Consider the following 25206-nt stretch of genomic DNA (forward strand, 5'->3'; position numbering starts at 1 on the left):
CACCGATATAATCACTGAGCTACCATTGCCACCGCTCAAGAGGCCCATGGCATGGGTCAACTCCCTATTGATGTTGGAGAGGATGACGAGCATATCGTCACAAACATCTAGGCTCTCCTTCCCCACACGGTCGAGGAAGAGGTAACATGGTTGTAGCGAGACAACAGTGTCGACTTCGATGAAGACGGGGATCAGAGGAGAGATGGAGCAACAAGATGATCGCTACGATGAGAGGATAAGAGCTAGGATGGAGTGATGATGAGATAATGATTCATTTTTGTCCGAGGAAGGGTCATCTGTAATGACAGTCACCTCTGTAACACCTCTCAATTGGGTGTTGTTACATATGACATCTTATAAATAACGTAGTCAAGATGGCTTGAACTATCTAATGGCTGCTAGTATCAACTATCAAAGATGTTATCTATAGCGGTTCACTTGGGTCTATCATAGATTACCCATTACAACTCTGAGGGTTTGTGCTAGTATTTTGGCTATACTAGTCTAACTAGCATGACCTATCAACATTGTCACAGTACCAACTTCTCATAATATATTAGTGTTATTTATCCACGTGACATGGGGTGACATAGGCAAAAGGTTTGAGATGTACAAATAAAACCCAATGGAGTTTGATTTTAACATTTTAAAATAAAAAGGTTCAAAAAAAAAAGAATTTGACCTTGGGATAGAAAAGATATATAACAAAAAGTTGGAAACTTTTTTTATTGTACTTCCCTATCAAAAGCCGTATAGAATGGACACCAAACACTTTTACATGTGATTATCACGAAATACTAAGGCCTTGTTCGTTAGAGCAAATTCCCAACCTTTCCTCCCTCGTTTTATGAATGCATGTTTTTAGAATGGCTAAACGTTATGCTTTTACAAAACAAAACTATAGAAAAGTTGTCTTAAAAATCATATTCATCATTTTCCAAATTTGTATAGCTAATACTTGACTAATCATTCATTAATGAGCCACCCCATTTTCTGTAATGGAGACATGGTTCCATGCAAACTCCGTCAGCTTTCCAAAACGCAAAATATGTCTATATGGTTTCATAGTAAATGTTTTCTTTCCTGCCACTACTACCATGATACTGTCATAACACTACTATACAAATCCTCAATTGTGATACCTTGATGGGGGACTTCGTTGCTCCTTGGACTCCACACAACCGGCCTTTTAGTTGCATCAATTGCTTTTTAGTTGATTTGGCACTCATGACTTATGAGTATATTGCTGGTTTTTTAGATGAACTAACACATATTAAAAAATATTACTATCGAGTCTTTAATTAAACAACACCAAAACCAGGTTGAGCTGAGCTGATCGAGCAGCTCATGTGCCAGTGAAAATCCTTAAGTGTGATCTCTTTTCTTAGGCACTAAAAAAAGGTCCATTGTCGTTCTCCATATTTCTCCCACTCCCAATCCTCCTTCGATATCTTCATTTTCTCTCCCACCCCTTCTCCCTCTCTGGCTGCTTGGACCATGAATTCTGCCTCTCCCCCAGTGATGGCTCCCTACCCCTCTAGCCTCCTAGGTCGTGATGACCACTTGGTTGAGCCACCTAGAGGTAGGGGAGGAGGTAGAGGACATACAAGACCGATTGTTAGGAGAAGGGGGAAGTGAGTGGGAGGAGGAAACAACCAATTCACTAAGCTTGAGAAAGAAATGAAGCTGACGTTCCAATTGGCACATGTGCTCATCTAGGAATTGGGAGCTCATGGAGGCCGCCGTGGCGCACTAGTGCCATGCGCTGGACTCTCCCTCTACTTTCTAGTGGGCAGACCGGCTGTGGATGCTGGTGATACGAATTTCATCGAGCCCAGGAAATTCACAGAGGATGGGGAGCTCATTGACGATCGGGATCTCATGAAGCTGTTGATGATGGGAATGAGGTAAGTCTAGATTTCCATTGGTGATCCTCCCGACCCTCCTCTCCCAAAGGGTTGGAAATTTCCCCCACGGGGGCGAGGGCAGGGGCGGGGGGCTGTTTATACTAGCAGGGAACCCACGGGGACTCAGAGAGGTCTATTAGACTTCTAAGTCTAGTAAAATGAAGAACCAAAAGACAAAAGCTCAATAAAACTATAACTAAGACCTAGTTTACAGCCTTACACTCCCTCTCCCTCACTCTCTCTCTCTCTTGATCCCTCCGTCCCTCATCCCTTTCCATGCGGCGACGGCCTGGCACGACGCAGCCCATCGCTGGGCACCCCGTTGCCGTCACACCATCTCCGACGGTTAGTCCTTCTCTTTCTTTTTGTCTGTGCATGGTTCCTCGGGGGCATCGAGGACCCGTTTAGGTTTAGGGATCCGCTGGGGTTGGGGCTAGGATGAAATTTGGGGTCAGGGCTAGGGCCGTTCTTGCCAAACCTGGCCCTAATCCGCCCCATTGCTGACCCTACTCTCGCGGTCTCTATCTTTCTAAATTCTCATGTTGCTCCTCTAAACCTTCCGTGCTCCTGTCTCTCTAAGAATTCTCCTCTCTCTCATTCCCGTGCAGATTTGGGGGGCAGACGGAGCAGATCCAAAAGGCAGCAGTGGTTCTATCGTTGCGGTTCGTTGTTGGTTGATTTTGTTGATTATATGTTAATCAGTGATAACATGGTTTGATCTATAAACCTGTGAACTCAATTCGGGATTCTGATTATTCATTCTTGTATAAATTATTGACTGACTATGTGATTATGTATTGATATATGAACCTATGAACCCGATTCCATATTCTTTTATTGATATGTGATACGTCCGAAGGCAGCTCTAAAAATATGTGAACTTTTGATCTTGATTCCATGATTTTGTATTGATCCACTTGCAGCCAACTAGCATTTTTTTTAACTTATAAAACAACAAGAAGTCGATCGGTTCTCACATCCGGCACTCAGTGCCCAAAGTATAGTGCTGGTAGAAGAAGAGTCTTTCACAACCGGCACTAAAAATGTATTCTGTAGTAGTACAGTATATGTATATTGTAATTCAAAATGGATGGTCCAAGTATTGATGATTTGATCGAGCTATATCCTAAACATCAGGTATTTATGACTTGGGGAAGCATGTTAACCACCCATTAATCTTGGTGGTCTCTATTCACTGCATTCTATCAGAAGTACAGCACATCAACCCACAACCCGTACCTTTGTCCTGGATATGTACTACTACTTCGTTCTATAAAAATTTTATTTTTCGATTTTTGTGTCCAACGTTTGACTATTTATCTTATTTAAAAATTTTGTAAAAAACTGACAAAAATTAGTCACGTATAAAGTATTATTCATGTTTTATCATCTATTAGCAATAAAAATATTAATCACATAAAAATTTCAAATAAGATAAAGAGTAAAATATTATATGTAAAAACTGAAAAATAAATTTAATTTGGAACGGAGATAGTACTCAACAGAATAAATCAGGCAATATAGATCGTAGGAGTCTGTCCCAATTTTTAATAGTGAAACATATTTGTGCTCAACTATTTCAATAGATGATGGTCCGTCGCAATGCCTATATATGTCTTTCATCTAGACCTAGAAATTTATGATGGCCTATATATTAAGCCTATTACTCGTCCTAGTGAATTGTTGTCGTTTTGAACAACGACCGGTTTTATAAATCTATATTTGATCTTAATATGTTATTAAAATACATACAATAAAAATATGAGTGTTTACTTTTATTAAAGTTACTTTATGACTTATTTATACATTTTGTTCTAGTAATTTCAAACTACTTATTTTAAAAATTATTAATAGTCAAAGTTAAGTTTGACTATACTCTTGTCTAAAACAATAATAATTATGTAAATGAAAGGAATAAGTGGGAGAGCTGAGCTAGTTATCAGCCTAACGCTTAAACTAAAAGTACTGTCTTTTTTTGTTTATTTGAAATCGTTGATTTTTGGATCTATGTTTGACCATTTATTTTATTCAAAATTTATAAGCAAATATACAAAATTATAAGTCATGCTTAAATTTCTTTTAGTAATAAATTAGATCACAATAAAATAATTGTGTAAATTTTGTGAATAAGGCAAATGATCAAGTGTAAACATAAAAGTTAAAGTTGTTAAATAAAAAAGGAGAAAGTATTATGAAAGTTTTTATTGCTAAAGGAGAATAACATTATTATATATGTGTGTATTTTTCCGAATTTGACATGGTAATATGAAGGTCTTGTCATGTCGGTGGGTACATCGGTCGGTTGAGCAAGAGCAACATCATGGTTGCAGAGTTTAGTACATTGATGCATGCTTTGATGTGCCTCTTACATATCAACTAGACGTTCTCCGACATGCCCATGTTAATTGTGAAAAGTCATCAGAACTGTTCTGTATCACCTTAATTAATTGACAATATATGCTAGTTTTATGCTACTCGATCCTATATATCTGCAGCTGCTGCTTGATAAAAAAATATTCTTTTTAAATTGGATCTGGTACCTAGAGTATATAAGAGCAGTCCCAATCGAAGAAACTGACGTGATTGCCATAACATAAAAAATCACTTATAGAAACTATTTTTCACAATTGAGATGTCTTAGAGTAATAATTATCTTCTCTTTCTATTTCCTAACTCTATATCCCTCCTCCAATAGTGAGCATGACACATGCTCCTTAAAAACCAGTGGTTTCTCTCCCATAAAAAATTTATGGTTTCTTAATACATTAGGTGAAGAGAAGACTTAGTCTCTTCATAAGAAAATCATTTCTAAGTTTTTTTTCTTTTTCTTCATTAATTACATTGTCATGTCATCATTTTGCTTCTGTGGCAAACAATTTAATAAATATAAAAAACATCATTAATACACCATTGAAACTGCTCTAATGCGATCCAATCTGGTATTAGAGTAATTAATGCAGATACGTATAATGTATCATATCCAAAACTCGGTAATTCGGATCACTCCCCCACTAGATATATAGGAAAATATATCGCCCGAAATTTGATTCAAATTTGATCAAAATTTGTTTGAATTTCCAAATTATTATTTTACCCAAATTTCCAAAATTCTAGGCACATTAGGCCATATATAATCGTCGAGCTGATATATTGAACCCTGATTAGATCCACACACATATATATATATCTATATATATATATATATTTTAAAGTACATTACTGGTACTTAAACTTGTGGCGCGGTACCACTTAAATCCATAAACTTAGAAAATGCATATTTAGGTTCACGATCTTGTTTTATATACCATTCTAGTCTAATCTGCGTTGACCGTGTCTAACCAACAGCATGGGGTGCTACGCAGGCAGTACATTTGTATTTGTCCCCTCCGCAACATGTAGTAGGCACTGTGTCACATTGTAGCATATTAGAACCCCAAAATCCCCAAATCGGCTAGGATTTGGACGATAGTTTTATTCTTGCATAATGACCTCGTTGCCTCCTATCGTCCAAATCCTAGTCGATTTGGGGATTTTGGGATTCTGATATGCTACAATACAACATAGTGACTAATATATATAGCAAAACTAATATGTGCACCCCCTTAGAATAAGCTATTCTATACTCCCTCCTTCATAAGGCCCAAATCCTCTCCCACCCCCTTTCAAAGACCCAAAACCCCAGTTCTAGCCTAGTCAAATCTCAATCCCGTCGGTCAAACCCATCATTTGTCAACTCCTGTCTATCTGAAAAGTGCAGTAACACTAAGACAAAAATACAGTAACACACCTTATAAAATGCAGTAACAACGTCAAGATATAATCATGACAGATTTAGTTTCTAAATCACATTTTTTAACCAATGTGGTGAAAACGATTTTGAAAAATAATATAAAACACATGAGATATTGCTCTCTAAAGTTGTGAATACAATATTTTAGCTCACTCACATGCATTAGTTGTACTGTACTAACAGCATATAAACATGATGTTACTGTACTAACAGCATACAATCACGACGTTACTGCAATTGTGTAACACACATGTTACTGCACATATATCACGATGTTGCTGCACTTCTATCACGACTTTACTGCAATTGTGTAGTAACAATACACATATTTTATAGCAACATAGCGTTATTACTCCATAGAAGATGTATCGTTACTGCATTTATAGATATTTCTTAAGATTTTGAACTTTAAACAACTTTATCTCTCACCTCATATATTATTTTTTAAGAACTTTTGTACCATAATGTTTGAAAAAAATGTTTTAAAAAAGTAGATCCCTCATGGGTATGTTTCGACGTTGTTACTATAAATTAGTCGTCGTGTTAGTGTATTTTTGTCGTCGCATTACTGCACAATTCCTATGAGGCGAGAGGTAAGCTTAGACAGACATGAAGGAAAACCCATAAATAGGTTGACCCATGAGGTTAACCCTTTGATCAGTCTTTAGATGAGGTAGGGGTGGTTTTTGAGCCTTGGAAGGTCTTGAAAATAAGGGGTGCAGAATAGCTTATACTTAGCGGTGCACGTATTAGTCTCTCACAAGGCCCATCCCACCTCCCATCCCTTTTCCTAGGCTCAAAATCGTCCCCACCTAATGTAAAGGTTGGTCAAAGAGTTTTCCCGTAGGTCAATCCTCTTATGGGCTTGCCCTCATGTTTATCTGAGCCCACCCCTCGTCTCACAGGAATTCTGCAGTAACACAAACGCAAAAATGCAGTAACACGGCAACTAATTCGCAGTAACAACGTCGAAACATACCCACGAGGGATCTAATTTTTAAAGCATATTTTTCTAACAACGCGGTACTAACATTTTAAAAAAATAATATATGAGGTGAGAGATAAAGTTGTTTAAAGTTTGAAATCTTAAGAAATATTTCTAGGATTTGTATTACACAAATGCTATGGCAATAGCTACAATAACACTATAATGTTATGTTATTATAAAATATGGGTATTGTTACTGTATAATTATGATATAAGTGTAGTAGCATTTGTGTTGTTACTGCACAATTGTAGTAATATCATGATAAAAGTATAGTAACATTATGATCAAATACGAGGTGTGACTGCATACTATTGTTATAATACAACTAATACATGTGGAAGAGCAAAAATATTGTATTCCCAATCTTTAGAAAGCAATATCTCATGTGTCTTATATTATTTTTTAAAATCATTTTCACTACCGTGGTTAAAAAATTATGATTTAAAAAACTAGATCCGTCATGGTATTGTTATTATATTTTATAAGGTATGTTACTGTATTTTTGCCTTCGTGCTACTGTACTTTTCAGATAGACGAGACTGGACAAATGTAGGGTAGGAGAAAGATCAAAGGATGGTTTGGACCGGCAGAGAAGAGATTTGACCAGGCCAAAAGAGCTTTTGGGACCTTTGAAGGAGGTGAGAGGTGCGTTTGCACGTATAAAGAGAGGAGGTATATATATATATATATATAATACTAGATAACGTTGGGAGTACCTAGAACGCGTGCGCACCTGCTGATGTGAAGTATGAAGTAATCATCCATCCATCGCACACATAAGCATTATAGCTGGCTTTTATATATGGATAGACACCCCGATATGGACGAGTTACATGTACTACGCTACCTCACTGGATTGGACGATCGCTCAGCTGTCATCTGTAGTAGCAGTAGGAACAAACTCCTCCTGTCCAAAATATAATTATCTTTAAAATTTAAATTATATATCAAAATATAGGCATTTTTAGTATGGTGCACGTTACTATTTGTTCTAATTAATTATCACTTTTTATTTAAATTTCTTCTCGCTTCATCCCCGCATATCATCGATCCCATTCTTATTAAATATTCGAAGTAGTCATTCATTTTTAAAACTGAGTTCATGCTAAATAACATAGGCCACTCGATAGGGAGATGGATAAGGTAACTTATCCGGCGCGGAAAACGTAGCAATAGATTAATATATGATTAATTAATTATTAAAAAATCTAAAATAGACTAATATAATTTTTAAAGCAACTTTTCTATAGAAAATTTTTGTAAAAAATATATCATTTAACAGTTTGGGAAATGTGCGCGTAAAATCGAGATAAATAAAATATTTTATCCGGCTACCAAACGTGGCCCTAGATATATTTATAATTATATTTTGGTACGGAGATGGATGATATATATTTAATGAACTTACAGGCTAGCTAGGCTACGAAGTGCAGTATGACTAGCTAGCATATATGCCATGCGTGCATGTGTGTGGCTGACACGGTTGGGCCCCCTTCTGCCCACTAATCGACCATTTGTAGCCTTCCCGGTGTTTTGATCTACCGACTAAGAAAATGCATCCATGGAATGGACAGACATGGCTGATGCACTCTACCTTCTCTTCTCTTCTCTTCTCCTCTCCCTCCATTATATTAGTGCCCCTCTCCCTCCCCTCTCTGGCTCTCACCTTAGCTCGCTAAACCGGCTTCCAAGATGAAGGTTAGTGTTCCGTCCCTCTCATGTATATATATCTCGATGTGATTATTTTTGTATGTGCTCGTATCCCTACCATAATCGTTCATCGATTAGTTTTGTAATACAAATAGTACTAACAGTGTTTTTATTTATATGTAGTTTTTCTTTGGATAAACTTAGGTTGGTGTCTTCTTAACTTTGTAAATATTTGGTGCCCAGTGAATTGCTATATATCTTAACAGATACATGATGCTTTGTCAGTTAGATAAATGTAGCTAAAACCGTTATTTCATTATACATATGCACATAGGAAACACCATCATCAGGGATATGATCTTAATTATTTTCTGATCCTCATATATGTATATCATCAGCTCTTAGGTTGGATGCATCGAAAGCTACGGAGTAATAATGACGTGTTCAAAGAGTTCAACACCGGAGGAGGTACACACAGCTTAATTAATCTACTTTTCTTCGTTTCTAATGTTTAGTTGATTCATTATATACAGTAATACAAAACATGAACATTCATATATAGTTCATCAGTATTAAAAAAGATCTCTGGTTTTAGATATTAATTAGTCTATGCTTGTAAAAAAAGGAGTATAGATATGCATGCATGCATGCCCACAATAAATGAGAAAACCACTGAAAAATTATTGTCTAAGCAAAAAGTATATTAATTGTTGGAGGGTTCCACATGTCATTGATGATTAGCAGCTGCTAGAACTGCATGTATGGAACACTTACAATAATCATCAAGGGGAGCTTTGCACTCTTGTGCTTGGTCACATTGGAGGTACCACATCACACATGCCACCCTTTTTCCAGCTTTGTGCACTACCTACACTACCTACCTAGCCCAACTATTGCATGACAAGAACCCTATACAGGAGTAGTCCACATTTTCCCAAAATAAAGCTATATTTGGGTGTGAATCTGGACTCAAAAACTCTATATCTAGATTCATCATCAGAAATAACTGGTATATTTTAGAAGAACATTTTTTCATCCTTAAGGAGATATCACTGTTTTCTATGTAAAATTTGGTATCTTCTAATATCTAAGCTACCAAAAGATATCAAATTTTACATAGAAAACAGTTACCTTATAGGACCTTCTTAAGAATGGAAAAAATACTCATTTTAGAATAGATGGAGTATCATTTTACGGATATATAATATATTCTTTCAATGCACCAAACATTGCCATGGAAAGACCACGAGGGCATGTCAGTTTTTTCGTGGAGCTTTTCTCTCTCTTTCTCCGTAATTTTTAGAGTTGGATACTAGAAATGGTCCTGGGAATTTTTTGACTATTCAACAGCTAGAGAATTCAACAAAGAGATGCTTTTTTATATCTATATGGCCCATATGGTATGGTAAGATATTGTATTTTTAGTGTTTGGTGTAGTCCTTGGTCCCTCAACACGAAATCGTCAGGGAACTAATTGGCTACTTAGAACCAAATTAATGTGGAGTGAACTACAGTTTTGGTTTTTAGTAATCTTTTTTTAAAATGACTTTAATAGCAATTGTTGACAAACCTCAAAGTATTAAATCATTAAGAAATATGAAAATTATACTAGTGAATTTATCATGAATACTCATCACTGTTTTATTTTCCTATATATATTACATATATTGTAAGAGAGTAGCTAGCAATATGTATATTGTGAAAAAGAAAAGAAACCGAGTAATTCAATTTGCATGTAAATGATTTTGTGTATATATTATCGCTGCAGGTGGGGCCTGCAATTGCATCACTGCGCTTGCCTCGCCTGACGCCGACCATGAGTACTTCGCCGGCGACGAGGCCTTCGACGCCGCCCACGCTTCGCCGGCGGTCACCGCCGGCGACCTGTTCACGCTGGGCGGCAGCGGCCTGCTCACCATCGGCACGCTAGGCATTGCCGCCGTCGCCATCCCCGGAGACATCGACGACGATGACTACGACGTGGACGACATCGACTTCGAGGTGGAAGGCAGCAACTGCACCGTCGGAGACGACGCCGACGGCGCCGTCACGCCCACCTTCACCTTCCCCGTGGCCGCCGCGGAGGCCGCCTCCGCCGTGGCCACCGTGGAGAAGGCGGTGGCCGCGGTCGAGGCGATCGCGGAGAAGGACGACGACACCACCACGGAGGACGACCTCATGGTGGTGAGCGCCGAGCTGGAGAAGGTCCTCGGCGGCGACGTGGCGTCGGCGCGGGTGAGCTTCGCCATGGGCGTGGACTGCCCGCTCCAGGGCTTCCTGTTCGGCTCCCCGGTGAGCGACGTCGAGTCGCGGCCGGACCAGCCGCCGAGGGAGTCCTACGGCGGCGGGCGGCGCACCTCCCTCGGCGAGCTGTTCATGCGCACGCGCTTCGCCGAGGAGAAGGTGGCGCTCGTCGCCGTCGAGGAGGGCGAGGACGGCTTCGGCGACGGAGCTGCTGCCGGCGCAGACAGGGAGGAAGGGAGAGCCGGGAAAGGCGACGGCGGCGGCGGTCACAAGATGATGAAGAAGAGGAGGGTGAAGGACGAGAAAGGCGGCGGCGGCGGTGGAACGCCGGCGACGGTGACCAAGAGCAAGTTTCAAAAGGTACCACCATTTTTGTATTTGCTTTCGTTTTGCTTGGAGAAAAATTTAATTCGCTGCAAATTTTGGCTAAATCATTTATCAGTTGATCCATGCATATGATTTATTACTTTGTTTTTTGGCTTAATTTTAGTTAATTTTTCTTCAATAAAGTAGTAGTAACTTATACAAATTTAATTATACAACACGCAAGAATTGAGAGAATTTCTTCGCGAGGGTGTTAAAGAGTATCCCAATATTTTCCAACTTTATAAAGAAACTAGACGAGTCTTTAAAATTGGTTTAAAAACACTGGCCATCAATTCTAGAAATAAATTTATAAAATCTAATATGTTTATAATGCTGCAATAAAAGTACCTCATGAGTATTTAAAAGCAAATTTGTGCGTACCAACCTTAATAAAAGTTACCATTTGAGAAGTGTTTAAAGTTTTAAACACTAACCGAATATTAGCTTAAACATTAAATACTTATGATTGGAGGGAATATGTTCACTGATCGGGATTAGAATACACTAACTCGTAGACTTTCTAATCCTTTTGCTATAGAAAGAAATACTGATCCATCCAAAATTACCTCAAATTTCATATTGCATTTTAATTTCTCGGGTATATGATTAAGGAAATAACCAATAATTAGACTACTGATATATCAGAGAACAGCACAGCTGAAGCCAATCCATTTCCCATGCATGTGTATCCTAATATGTGACACAAACAGATACAAATCCTGAGTTTTGACTACCATGTCATAATTGGTTGATCTCTCGATGAATCGTCGATTCGAGACATTTCGAGTCAAGTTTCTGTAGACCAACTTGTGTTGTCAATGGGTTCAGTTGTTAGGAGTGGGGAAATGGGGGCAATGAGTTGACATGCGATTTGTTTGCAATCTCCTGTCTAATGCTATCTTTACGGAGCATTTCATTTGTCATTTTTCACTGGCCCATAGACAACAAGGATTCTTGATTTGATAAATCCTTCTAGCTAAGAGTCTTTTCCTTGGAAGATGCACCAGATTTCCCTGAAAAAAAAACAATATTCCTTGACAAAAACATTTTCCTCATCATGGTTATATATGTACTAATATATATAAGATTTTCTCCGATACAATAAAAAGTACCATCAGTACCTCGTGATACCAAATTGTTTCTAATCAGTTGATCTACAGTGCGCATCCTACTCAGCTAGATCCAATGGTAGAAAATGATTTGATACCTCGAGATATTTTTTTATTGAACCGGAGCAAATCTCAGTATTATATATATATATATATATAGTTTTGCTACTTAGTTAATTACTCCATGTAAACCAAAAATTGAAGAATTAAACAGTCACTTGACAATGTTCTGAAATGAGGAAACATCTGCTCATTGCAGATCCTTCAAATCTTCCACAGGAAAGTCTACCCTGAGAACACGCTCCTCACAAGGAACCTGACCAAGAAGAGCCACCGCAAGCGAGGAGACTCCTCCGACAACAACAACGGCGGCGGCGGCGCCGCGGCCACCGGTTACCCCGCCGACGAGCCGGCCCTGGGCTCGCCGGTGCTCCGGTGCCGGAAGGACGTCCACCTCATGAGGGGCTTCGGCTGCTGCACCATCGGCGCCTTCGGTGCGTCGTCGCCCAGCTGCAACGGCGGCGAGATGAACGGCAGCAGGAGCGGCCACTGGATCAAGACCGATGCCGACTGTGAGTAGCATTTTTGCACAGAGACAGTACTGACACTAGCTCTTGCGTGTGTGTCCCTTTCCATCAAATTAAAAAATGGATCTTTGCAATCATGCAGCACACAGAGTGTACATGCTGTGTAGTAATCCATCACCAAAATCCAGTCTTGACAGCTAGATCATTCCATACTATTTTTGGGGAATCTTCAGGAGCTAGCTAGCTATCAACCTCTGGGTTACTGTGTGTGCTGATGAGCACACACCACATTGTGCTTTTCACTGATCACCCTGTCTCTCTCTGATCTGATGCAGACTTGGTGCTGGAATTATAATGTGGTTCAGGGGTGAATGGAGTTCAAGAAAAGTGAGAAGCTGTTTCTTTCACCATGAATTAAGCAAGAACTAATAGTGAGTATATCATATATATGTGTATGTGCTTGCTTTCACAATTAATCCTTATCTGTTTGGTATAGACTGCCCTGGATATAATGTGCTGTATGTGACTATATTTGTGTCACCACCATATAAAGGGGGGGATAAGATTACTGTGGAATCAACTCATAAGTGTGTGATGTTACATATTGCTCTGTGAATGTATGACAGAGATCAGAACTTAAATGTATTGTATGCTTCTTGATGTTGATTGCTGTGTTTTATGAACCTCTAGCTGATGGCAATATTGTTATGGGTGCCCCCCCTAATCATGCTTTGATCTTTAAACTCTTGTTGGTGGCTTAGCATGCATGGAGGGGATGATGATCCAGTGACAGTGATGGCCCCTAACTACACATGGACATTGTCCTCACTAGATTGCCCTCTAGCTAGAATCATTCTTTGGGTTATCTTTGGGAGATGTATTAAATATATAATAATATATGGCACCATTTGGCCAGTTGTATGTGTGTCCATGCTGGGATTAGGGAGGGGCAACTCACCAGATTCAGTGTTCAGTTGGGACATGTGTGCTAGTGTCTGAAAAGTATCTTGTTCTTCTACAGTGAAGGATAGAGCATAGGCCACTGAAGATCTGTTTGGTGTAGTAGTTCTGTTAGGGCAGCTGAGGCCTACCTTGTGCATGCAACTCTCATATACACAAACTATTTCAAGGCCAATACAGCAGCTAGCATGGCATCTTATACAGGTGATTAGTTTTGCCACTTACATTTTGGCCTCATGCATATGAAGATTCTGGTAGTCTTGAACTTAATAATATCAATAGTTTATATGGACTAGAATATTCGTGTTCTTAGGAAAGTATATCCATGTGAACTCAAGGTTATGTAGAGAAACACCGAAATTTATTTATATGGTCTTCAAGTAAACGATATTGTAACAAAATGGTCCATATGAGACTGGAAAAACATTTCTCGATTTACCGCCGAAAGCTGTCACTATTTTTTAGTTTTACTTCTATGCCATTGAGAGTAAGCATTTATAGGCATGTGTGCGTCCATCTTGGGCTAGCCAGAGACATATTGAACTTGGATGCAAAGGCTGGACTGATTTCTAATTGGAACAAAGAATCTTCCTGTCAGGCTAGTAGTACTATGTATTTTTATAATCATATTAAATATTTTATTCAAAACTATGATAATATATATTTATCAGCATAAATGGCATACAAATTTATCATAGGGTTATATATTGTAGTTTCAATTTTAACTTTATAAAATTTCCACACATACTACCAATATAACCAATATAGTATAATAAAATCAGATAGGTTAAATTTAAAGCAATGGATGGCTCACAGTCATTCGAGTATACCTTAAAAAGTCCTTCAATTCAGATTATATATTAATCCCTTCTTTCTTCTCCAGTCCACGTAAATCCTCCAAAAGAAGTGAAATGCAAAAATCCTAAAGAGCTGTGATTTCTTAGTTTGCCCCTGACGAACGAGAGTCTATGACGTGGCCGCACACTTGGATTTTTTTAGGCCATTACCCTTATGTTAAGAAACCTCTCACCATAATTTCCCTTTCACCATAATATTAGGGATAGGGAGAGGGCCAGCAATAGAAAGGAGATGTCATATTATGGGCACCGTTACGTTACCTTCTGCTAATAAATGTAGTGGTGTAGTATGTAGTCTCTCCATTCTACCATATAAGACTTTCTGACATGGCATAGATTCATATGTGTGCTAATAAATTTAGATACATATATAAAACATATGCATTGATGCATGGATGAATCTAAGTAAACAGAGAAAGTCTTATAATATAAAATGAAGGGAATATTTTTATAAGTATATTAAATATTTTATTTAAAATTTTGATAAGATATATTTACTAATCCATCTATTTTAATATGATATATGACATACAAATTTATCATAAAGTTATATATTTTAGTTTTAATTTTATCTATAAAATTTCTATTATACATACTACTGGTGTAGTATAAGAAAATCAAATCTGTTGGATCCAAAAATGACTGACGGCACACAATCATTTGAACTTACCTTAAAAAATCACATATTATAGATTTAGAGATTTCATAGGGTGATTACATCTATATAAGAGAAGTGCTTATTTCAAAAGAAAATCCAAGATATTAAAATGATGATAACAGCCTCTACATTTCATACTAATTAATTGGGGCGTGATAAACACGCTATATAGTTAGTGAAGTGTACCTAGCAGCTGCAGTGGTAGACAAATTAAGAGATACTGCAACAGCAGTGGATCACACACACATCCTCTCTGAGATCCAATCCAGTTACTCTGAACGATTCATCAGTAACAGTTGTCTGAACTCTGAAGATCGATCGACATACAGTCCCCGAAATGACTTGTCCACAAACAGGGAGAAATATTTATCGGTGCAGTTTTACTTGCAATGTACGGGCTGATGAAATTAAGATATATATGATCAATGGAGACATGCGTCCCTGCAGCTTCCCAGTACAGAAAAAGACATCCCTCACTTGTGATCATCGTTTTCTTTCTTTTCTCCAGAAAACAAGGCTCCCAGCTGTGGTAACAGCTGTGGTAAGAGCAAGTTTAATAGTATAGCCAACTATTAGCTCCAATTTTTTTATAGTCAATCTAATATTCAATTTATAGAATAGTTAGCTACAAAACATTAGTATATGGTCTCACATATCATATACACATTCTATCTTAGAGTCCGTGTGCAGCTGGCTACAAATTAGTAGCCTACCTCTCTTCTCTCTTCTCTTATCTCTTTAAAATATGTTTATAGCTCGCTTATAGCCTGCTATTGTACTTACTCTAACACGCTGACCCCAGCTGCTTGGGTTTTCAATACCGGTTTTGCCCATACTTTCGACCTATTTTCTCAGACAAAATTTGATTACTTCACTAGTTACAGGGCTAGAATAACTCCAAATTTAACTTTAGAATAATTGTACAAGTTTTTGAATTTAGATTCATTTCATCCCTGCCAGCAGCAAAAGCATATCCTATTGATCGTCGGTTCTGATCTGGTTACCTACCAACCGATAATATATCGCTTGCTCTTGAAACCATGCTGCTACTAGATCAGTCTCAGAAAGGGTGGTTATGATAATCCTGGCACTAGGGCCTCGTTCATTCCTACCTCTTACGCCATCCCTAAAGTAAATTTCATGTACACGATTACATAAAGTGACATGTCATCTAAAAAGTTTGAAACTGGGATAAAACACTCCTCCTTCAATGCATAGTTTCATCTATTGTTGTTTTCTAGGTTATATGCAAGACACAAGTTGTTTAGGTAACAGTGCATAGAAGGTTTCATCTCTATGAAATTCATTTCATCTCTCTCTTCATTAATATTTTGCCACATCATCAAAAATGTCTGCATGGACCCTATTTGCCCATAAAACTCCCATTGAGATTGGCCTTATTAATACTGATTCTCTCGTTTTTCGTGCACACATATTCCAAACTACTAAACGGTGTACTTTTTGTAAAAATTTTCTATAGAAAAGTTGCTTTAAAAAATATATTAATCTATTTTATATTTTTATAACTAATAATTAATTAATCATATACTAACATATTACTGCGTTTTTTATCAGATAAATCCCTCGGCCCTAGGAAACACAAATAGACCATTCCTAAAAGCTGCTCTGGTTTGGTGGGTAGGCTATTCTCGTTATCAGTTAGTGGTGCAGCATAACTAATAGGATTGGAGAATTACTCCAAGAAAACTTTGATGATGAAAACGATCATGTTGGAAAATTATCAGATATGTGACATCTTTGGTGGCATATGGAGATGTCAAGATTGAAGAGACAGTACAACTACTAGCTAGCCACAACTAATAGTAATCCCCTCCGAAAAAAAATCCCTTCTTTCATATCAGCATTTTTTAGCATAACATCAAACTATGAAAGTACCAAGAGGCAACATATGCATGTAACTCTAATTAAAGCTGTAATTAAGTTTAGTCATAGATGTTAAGACTCTTTGCATCATGCACCTGAACACTCATTAGCACATACCTAAAATGACATTAATTTTTAGATTGCACTGAAGACACCGCACTACGCAAAGTACACCATTACTCACGCATCTGTAGGTAAACACATGCTTAATTTTGATTTGTAGTGGCAATGGTACTAGATTTCATCGCACTAGGCTTTGTTTTACATATGGTGCCAAAAATTGCCATAGCAATTTGAGACAAAAATTGCCCATAATGTGACTTTAGTATCAGATAAGTGGCATGACCATATATATTGTTTGCATCAGTACACATTCAGACAGTAAAAGTAAAAATACTAATTAATCTACTTTTTTTAGATAATGGATAATCCGGTTTTAACTTTAAAAGAAGCTACGGTCACTTATTACAACCCAATGTTCACACATAAGAGCAACAAAAGAATAACTAAGTCTCTAGACGCAAGTAATGACAATAAGACATTTGACTATATATAAACAACAAGAGAATAACAAATCAAAAAAAATCCTATTGTTAAATCTCTAGCCGAAATTAACAAAGATTTGCATGATCATAGATTCAAGACTCTGACATACATCATAGATCAAGTCCTTGGTCTCGTAAAACTTTTGTAGTTGCATTCAAAATCAGAACTAATATGTTACCATGAATAATACTTGCATATATGTTTTAGATAGAGATTTATCAAAAACCATATCATTTCTACTTAACCATAGAGCCTAATATAAAGCAGATGCCCCTACTAGAATTTTCATTGTAATCTTTGATTGAACCTCATTCAACCAACCTCCACCCATATGAGCAAAGAGATTTGCCACAAAAAGTACCTCAAGGTATCAAATAGTTTTCCATCATTGGATCTAGCTGAGTAGGATGCACACTGTTAGATCCAACGATCAGAAGCGATTTGGTACCGCGAGATACCGGTACCTCGAGGTACTTTTTATTACTTTTTGTTGAACTGAAGTAAATCTCATGAGCAAAACTCGTTGGTATATTTAACCCAAGAGATACATTAATGACTCTCCAGAGGAATTTAGCAAAATGACAATTGAAAAAAAGATGTTGTATAATTTCTTCATTAGAAAAAAACACCTCTTACCACCTTCCTAATTCTATCTTGCTAAAATATCCTTTATTAAGACCACCCCTTATAAAGATACCATAAAAAAATTTTAGTCTTTAGGGACAACTTTAAATTCCAAATATGCTTATTAGTATCTCTAATGCCATTATTAATAAGATCTAAATACATATAATGGACAGAAAATTGACCATTTCGATGGAGATGGAGATTCTACTGTAATAGCTTATCTTAAATGTTGGAGCATTATCTAAAAAAAATCTTAAATGTTGGAGATGCTACTGTAATAGCTTATCTTAAATGTACGTATGCACGATCTGATATGCCATATCCACTGATCAATCCGTTGCTACCTGAACCATTTTGTGCATTTTGCGAGGCCAAGCCGACATCGATGAGGAGCACATGGATCTGACCGGCCGTGCCTGCCTTGTTTTTCTGTGATCTTTAATTTGCTACGTACGTGTTCATCTCACCCCGATTTTAATTGGTTTTTGGTGGTCAAGGAAATCTTGTAGGCTAATATGCAGGCAACGGCCCTTGGATTTTGTGACGAGTCTGAGCAAGAATCATATATCCAGGGCATCCATCTGCATCCACCGATCTTGTGTCTGTTTGTGATCAACTCAGTATCAAGATAGATCATAACTTTTTTGAGTTAACAGTATGATGGATAAATATCAATTGAAGTTTGATGTAACAGGGACTAAGATAATTAGGATGGCATGCATTAAATAAAAGTATAGTAGTTAGAGTTAGCTACTCTATCCATCCAATAATGCTGCTGCTATTCACTTTACTTAGGCCGCGCTCGGCTGGAGCTGTGAGGTAGGTTAGTTATCCGGTACGAAAAACGTAGTAATAGATTAGTATATGATTAATTAATTATTAATTATTAAAAAAATATAAAATAGATTAATATGATTTTTTAAAACAACTTTTCTATAAAAATTTTTTCTAAAAAATAAACCGTTTAGCAGTTCGGGAAACGTGCGTGTTGAAAACGAGGAGGTTACATAACTTACATGGACTTGGGAACGCGGCCTTAACATTATATGTTCCAACTTATACATGCCGCTTACGAAATACTCCCTCCATAGTAGGTTTTGAAATTGAAATTAATCCGACAATATAAGAGACTATAGTACATTACTTTATTGTAACATTAATCACTTTCTATTTCAATTTCTTTTCATTTACTCATAACCACCCTTCACTCATTATATTTTAAGAAACGCTATAGTATTTGTTTTTATTCTTATTTTATAGAAACCCTTATAATAAAAGAGTTAATTGGATTCATACCATTGCAAATTTTTCATGTTAAGAAAAAATATTATTACGTACGATTGATGATATATCACTGTAATTTTGTACGATTAGAACCACACCGAGTCATGGTATTAGATTCATATCTTCTCTGTCTACGGCCTATGCCTCGTCAACATCCTCGTCTTCTCCGACACTGGCGTTGGTACCCTCTTGTCCCCGTGCTTTTCTTCCCCGGTACTGGTGACCTTCTGACAGAGAGGGGATGGTTCAGTAAGGAAAGGGAGAGGAGAAATCGGTTCCCTTGACAAGAACATGTCCAAGTTTCCCACATGGGTGATCAAGATGGGCAGCAATGAAATTTGATTGTGTGATTGATTTATAGCAGGTGAAAAATACTCCAACAACTGCATTTACTCGATGACATGGTTATTCCTCCAACTACTTTGGAGCAAATTTAATAATAAAGTCAACTGCTAGCTACAAGTCTATATTAAAGCTAAGATTGGAGTTTAAGATTGGAGTTATCTTTTAGGTATAGGTTCGTATTAGAGAAATTCGTATATTATAGCTTGCTTGGTTATGAGGTTGCCTATACTATTTTTTTTCTCTTGTCTTTTTCTCTCACTTATGCATTTAATATTTATATATTAGGGTATGTGTAATGCATGATAGCTCTTGCATAGAGCCAATACTCAACATTTTTCACTCTCTCTTCTCTCAGGTATGCTTAAATTGGCTTGTAGGCTATTATAGCGAACTATAAGCATACGTAAAGAAGAGAGAAAATACAAAATAAGGAGTATTGACTCTCATGTAAAAACTAGCTCTATTTATGCTTCTAGATAAATGCATTTAATACATAAGTTAGAGAAAGTGATATGAAAAAAAAAATAGAGCCAATGTATAGCTAATATATTATACATGCTACTTCTCTTGCATGAACTTATAGCAAATTATTGGCTATATTATTAAACTTGATAGTACAACAAACACTTGAGCAAGTTTTGGGTTAATTGGATCCATGTCATTATAAATTTGTCTTTTCTAAAAAATACTAGTACTATTTAACTAATTAGAATGATGCCATTACAATTTCTCAACTATTTGATATATGCTACTACGTATCCTTTGGTGCACTTTAAAATAGTTTTGGACCATATTGTCCTCCATGTTGTTCACCACTCTCTCCAGAAGATTTTTTGAAGTGCAGAGGGCAATTTGATTCAAAAGTTCTCTAAACGCACAAAAGGGTACGATGTGACATATCTCAAATAATTCGAAAATTATAATGGCATCTTCCAATTAGTCGAATAGTAATAGAATGGATCCAATTAACCCGCAAGTTTAATAGTACCACCAACAACCAGTAATAAGCTTATACTAGAGTCAACACATTTAATAGATTATCTATAATGTTGGCTCGAATTTTTGTCTCCTTACTCTTTCTCACATCTATGAATTTAATGCATTTATTTTGATGTATGTGTAGAGTTAGCTCTTACATGAGAGACAACTCCACTTATTTTGAATTCCCTCCATCCTCCACATTAGATTATTGCCAGCATATACTTGCCTTAATAGATTAGCTATAAAGTTAATTTTTCTATTTTTTTCTCCTATCTCTTACTCTCACTTATATATTTAATGTCTTTATGTTAAAGCATCGTAAAGCTAACATTGGCATCAGTGTCAACACTTCTTATTTTTATTTTATCTCATTCTCTACGCGTTCTTGTAGTTGTCTTGTAGCCTTCCATGATACTTGCCCTCATAACAAGTATAATGGCGGCCTATAAGCCAAATATAAGCTTATCTAAAAAAGAGAGAAAATGAAAAGTAAAGTTTATTGGTTCTAATGTAAGATCTAACTTTACGCATGCTGTAAGATATGTATTAAATACATAAATAAGAGAAAGAGATAAGAGAAAAATAATGAAGTCAACCTTGTTACTAAGTAGCTAACTTATTATACATGTTTGCTCTAATTAACAAGCTTAGGGCATGGACGTAAGTTAGGGCCCATACCCTAATAAATAAATCACATCTAATAGTTCTATCAAACATAATGCATTTTAATTCATATGGGTAGTCAGTATATTCATTCTATTTCATTTCCTAATATCTTTTTCACAATTGTAAAGCAGCCTATATAAAGTTATAATGAACACTGTTGGCATACGTTGTGGACGCCCTTGTAACTAGTAGTTGGTTTTAATATTAAACTTGCTCTTGTGCTACCAATCGTATTTAGTAGTTACAATAATACAGAAATGATAATGCACAAAGGCCCGTTTGAAGCTGTCTTTTCATTATAGACAGAAGAAAGATAACAATCCCAGGGCCGGAGATTGATGGCCCATTTAAGGACTCACATTTCAGCCGATTAAACTTCTGCCCAGTTCAGCCCATGGGTTGGGCTGGGCTGGGCAGCCCACTAAAAGGCCCAACCCGGATCACCTCGCCGGGTCGCTCCGCTGCTCCACCAAACCGCACTCGCCGCCGCCGCCACCACCGCGGACGCCGCACGCCCCTGCGTCCCCTGGCGGTGGGTGCGGCCCGCCCCTCTGTCCCCGGCCCTGACCCTGCGCTGCAGTGTCCCTCGGCGCCGCCCTGCCGTCGCCGCAGCTCGGCGGCTTTGCCATGAAGGCGGTGGCGGCGGCGGCGACCACCGCGTTCTCGCCGCCGCTTGCGCCGTGTCCGGCGAGGCGGAGCGTGGGTTCCAGGAGGAGGTTTTCTCGGAGCTGTCAGTCCGGGAGGATCTCAGTTTCGGCAGGGTACTCCCAATTGGAGGTGAAAGATTCTCTCTCTGTATTTTTTTTCCCCAAACCTTATCCATTGACAGTTTCGGACAGCGCGAACAATTCTCATGGAACAAGATTTGGTGCTGACAAAATTCTATCTCCACTGTTTAGTGTCTAGTTCGTTACAATGTATATTTTGCAGTTTGATGGTTGATAGCATGAGCAGAGCTTAAGCAAACGCGTTTGTGTTAGGGAGGGAGGAAATGACTGAGTGATAAAAAAGAGAAATTGATGCTCTTGAGGATTGTTCGTCACAATTTTACAAGTCGGTCCGCCATTTGAACTAGTTTCCTCCCTTTGAGCTATCGCGGCTCTACTAATTATGTAGATTCTCTAGCATGCATGCGATATGCTGCTCTGTGTATACATTTTTACCATCTTTAATCAATTGTGAAATGTTGTAAACATTGTTTCTTTTAGGTCAGAAGAGTTAGCTATCGACCTCCAGGAACCGAGCAAAACTTGTTGAATGAAATTAGCCTCTCTCTTCGGGAGAAAAGGTATGCTCAATTTTTGTGTTACTGTAGAGCTATTTATGGTTTTAATTGTTTTTCTGAGTGTTCCATGCTTGTGCAGTTTTGGCTTACTTTTCGGACGGAGTGGGAGTGGGAAAACCACTCTTTTGCAGGTTTGCATCAAAACACTGCATTGCCATTGTTTAACTCCCTTTCTCATCTTCCATCTTAAAGATATAGCTTGATTTCTTAGCTTTTGGCGGGTCTATCGGAACCTACCAACGGGACGATTTGCATACAGAAGTACAATGACAGTGGAAATCCTGTGAGCCCACCAGAATTATTGACTGCTCAAAGAGCTGGCATTGTATTTCAGTTTCCTGAGAGGTTTGTGTTGCCACATTCACTGTTAAATAAAGTAAACTGAGTAAGAATGTGTACCATCAATTTAAATGTTCAAACTGTTCCATCAAACAATAAGATCATTTACTTATCTCATTCCAGGTACTTCTTAGCGGATACTGTGCTTGAAGAAATTACTTTTGGATGGCCACAGCAAAATACAGACTTTCTTTTCAGGGAGAAACTAGCTTCAAAACTCCAAAATGCCATTAACTCAGTATGACTATCCTTCTAATGTTTTTTAGGATTTCGATTTGTACCTCATAGAACATATATCATACTTTCCAGTGTTAAATGAGTTCCTTGTTTGAAACACGAATAATTTATCCCTAAGATAATTTGTGCTCTGTGTAACATACTAGGTTGGTCTGAATGGCATTTCATTGGAAGAAGACCCACAATCTCTAAGTGGTGGGTTTAAGCGACGACTTGCTTTGGCAATACAACTGGTATTTTTTGTGGTGGCTTGTTATTAACAACAATAGTTTTTTTGTTTCATTTTTTGAAAGAAATATGCCACTTAGTGTGGTACCTTTATTAATCTTATAATTTTGCAGGTCCAAACTCCTGATCTATTATTGCTTGATGAGCCTCTTGCTGGTCTTGGTATGTGATTTAGTGCCTATACTGAAGCATTATTCTAACTCTTGGTCTGTTTCCAAACAGGCATTTCTTAAAATGTTTCAAAATTATTAGATAAATTTAAAGGTCATATTTTGATATTTGAAATGACATTGTTTGTAACAAAGAGTATTTGTTATTTTTTTTGTGTAACAGAGTTAAATGGTATATTGTAATCTGAGTCATTTGTTGATAGACAAGTATTATTACAAAGGTAGTATATAACTGTGGCTGGTGCTTATCAAATATTTCCCCACAATATCAGATTGGAAAGCTCGTGCTGATGTTGTGAATCTTCTGAAGGACCTAAAGAAGGATCATACAATACTGGCTGTAAGTCATGACCTAAGGTAATAAACTCCACATAGAAGAAAATGTTATTGTTTTTATCCACCTTCTACTCCCTCCGTCCCAAAATAAACCAATCCTTCACTTTTTAGCTACAATGTTTAAAGCTTCGTCTTATTCAAAAAAAATTTACGATTAATATTTTTGTTTTTATTAAATGATAATTCATGAATAGTATTTTATGTGTGACTAATTTTTTTTCAATTTCTTAAAATTTTTTCAAATAAGACGGATGGTCAAACGCTGAACACAAATGGTCAAAAGTTTGGCTTATTTTGGGACAGAGGGAGTAGCAGTTTGTTTGCCCCTACTTTAGAAAGAAATGTTCTTCCTTTATGCTCATCAGAATCACAATTGGGTATTCCACAATACATTTTGTTGGATTATTCATTTACATTCAGCTAAAAGCAGACACTGTTCTATACCATTCATCTTGACTATAAGTTTTGGAATGCCTTGAAAACATTTTGTAGGGAATTGTATCCGCTGGTGGACCGCTCATGGAGAATGGAAATGGGAGGAGTTTTGAAGGAAGAATCTTTACCTGTGTAGGAATGCTTTTATTAATCCTGCTGGCAGTATTTACTAGCAGTCTCCAGATCAGGTACGGTCAACTTGACAGCTGTATCTGTAGACTTATGTTATGTTAGTAATATCTTTTGATAGTTACAATAAATTGTTTGGTCACAGGTACGACTTGTACGATCTGAGAATTGCCAGGCCAAGCATTTGTGCCAAACCTCAATGGAAACCATTGGTGTTACTCCTAATTTCGACTGCTGAAATGTAGAAGAATGTATCATTCATGCCTATGCCTGGGTAAGGGTAAGGAGCCAGTCAGCCAGGATGCTGAATTCCACACGTTCAGAACTGGAACTGCACTGCATAAGCTGTTGCTCGGGGACAAGGTTGTTCAAAAGAATGCAAAGTTCATATAAAAGCCCTGTATAATTTTGAATTTGGAGCAAAATTATACTGAAAGTATCGCTGACATTTATATTGAAGAGGAGCTAACCGATTGTGTTACTGTTACAAAACATTGGAAAGTTCATTCACTGCCTGACTATTTCATTTGCATATTTACAGCCTCCTGTCTTCCAAATTTCTTTGTCCTGTTCTATGTAATACCAAATAATTCTTAAACCCTTATATTCCCTATTTTCCTCCATTTTGTGAAGTTTGATGTTGAAATGTCTTGTTCAT

General features: G+C 37.5%; 2 protein-coding genes across 2 annotated transcripts; both read left to right on the forward strand.

Annotated features, from left to right (window-relative positions):
• Positions 1 to 8357: 8357 nt before the first annotated feature.
• Positions 8358 to 13241, forward strand: LOC102717475 (protein LAZY 1). Its single transcript, XM_040528998.1, has 5 exons — positions 8358 to 8383; positions 8734 to 8803; positions 10104 to 10939; positions 12314 to 12626; positions 12917 to 13241. The coding sequence occupies exons 1-5, from the start codon at positions 8378 to 8380 to the stop codon at positions 12934 to 12936; spliced, it is 1245 nt and encodes a 414-aa protein (XP_040384932.1). The 5' UTR covers positions 8358 to 8377; the 3' UTR covers positions 12937 to 13241.
• Positions 13242 to 21974: 8733 nt separating this feature from the next.
• LOC102717749 (ABC transporter I family member 11, chloroplastic) lies at positions 21975 to 25169 on the forward strand. The gene is made up of 10 exons (XM_006663396.3): positions 21975 to 22166; positions 22598 to 22677; positions 22754 to 22805; positions 22886 to 23019; positions 23137 to 23251; positions 23397 to 23483; positions 23592 to 23640; positions 23921 to 24005; positions 24477 to 24607; positions 24694 to 25169. The coding sequence occupies exons 1-9, from the start codon at positions 22017 to 22019 to the stop codon at positions 24553 to 24555; spliced, it is 831 nt and encodes a 276-aa protein (XP_006663459.2). The 5' UTR covers positions 21975 to 22016; the 3' UTR covers positions 24556 to 24607; positions 24694 to 25169.
• The last annotated feature ends 37 nt before the right edge of the window (positions 25170 to 25206 follow it).

This window comes from Oryza brachyantha, chromosome 11, assembly GCF_000231095.2.
Source record: "Oryza brachyantha chromosome 11, ObraRS2, whole genome shotgun sequence".
Lineage (NCBI taxonomy): Eukaryota > Viridiplantae > Streptophyta > Magnoliopsida > Poales > Poaceae > Oryza > Oryza brachyantha.

What these genes read in the sequence shown, in the direction of transcription:
- LOC102717475 (XM_040528998.1), top strand. An exon ending in AGAGTTCAACACCGGAGGAG is followed by an intron (nt 8,804 to 10,103) that starts GTACACACAGCT and finishes TTATCGCTGCAG; the next exon opens with GTGGGGCCTGCAATTGCATC. An exon ending in CCAAGAGCAAGTTTCAAAAG is followed by an intron (nt 10,940 to 12,313) that starts GTACCACCATTT and finishes TGCTCATTGCAG; the next exon opens with ATCCTTCAAATCTTCCACAG.
- LOC102717749 (XM_006663396.3), top strand. Translation starts at nt 22,017, where the DNA reads ATGAAGGCGGTGGCGGCGGCGGCGACCACCGCGTTCTCGCCGCCGCTT. An exon ending in GTATTTCAGTTTCCTGAGAG is followed by an intron (nt 23,020 to 23,136) that starts GTTTGTGTTGCC and finishes ATCTCATTCCAG; the next exon opens with GTACTTCTTAGCGGATACTG. An exon ending in TCCAAAATGCCATTAACTCA is followed by an intron (nt 23,252 to 23,396) that starts GTATGACTATCC and finishes GTAACATACTAG; the next exon opens with GTTGGTCTGAATGGCATTTC.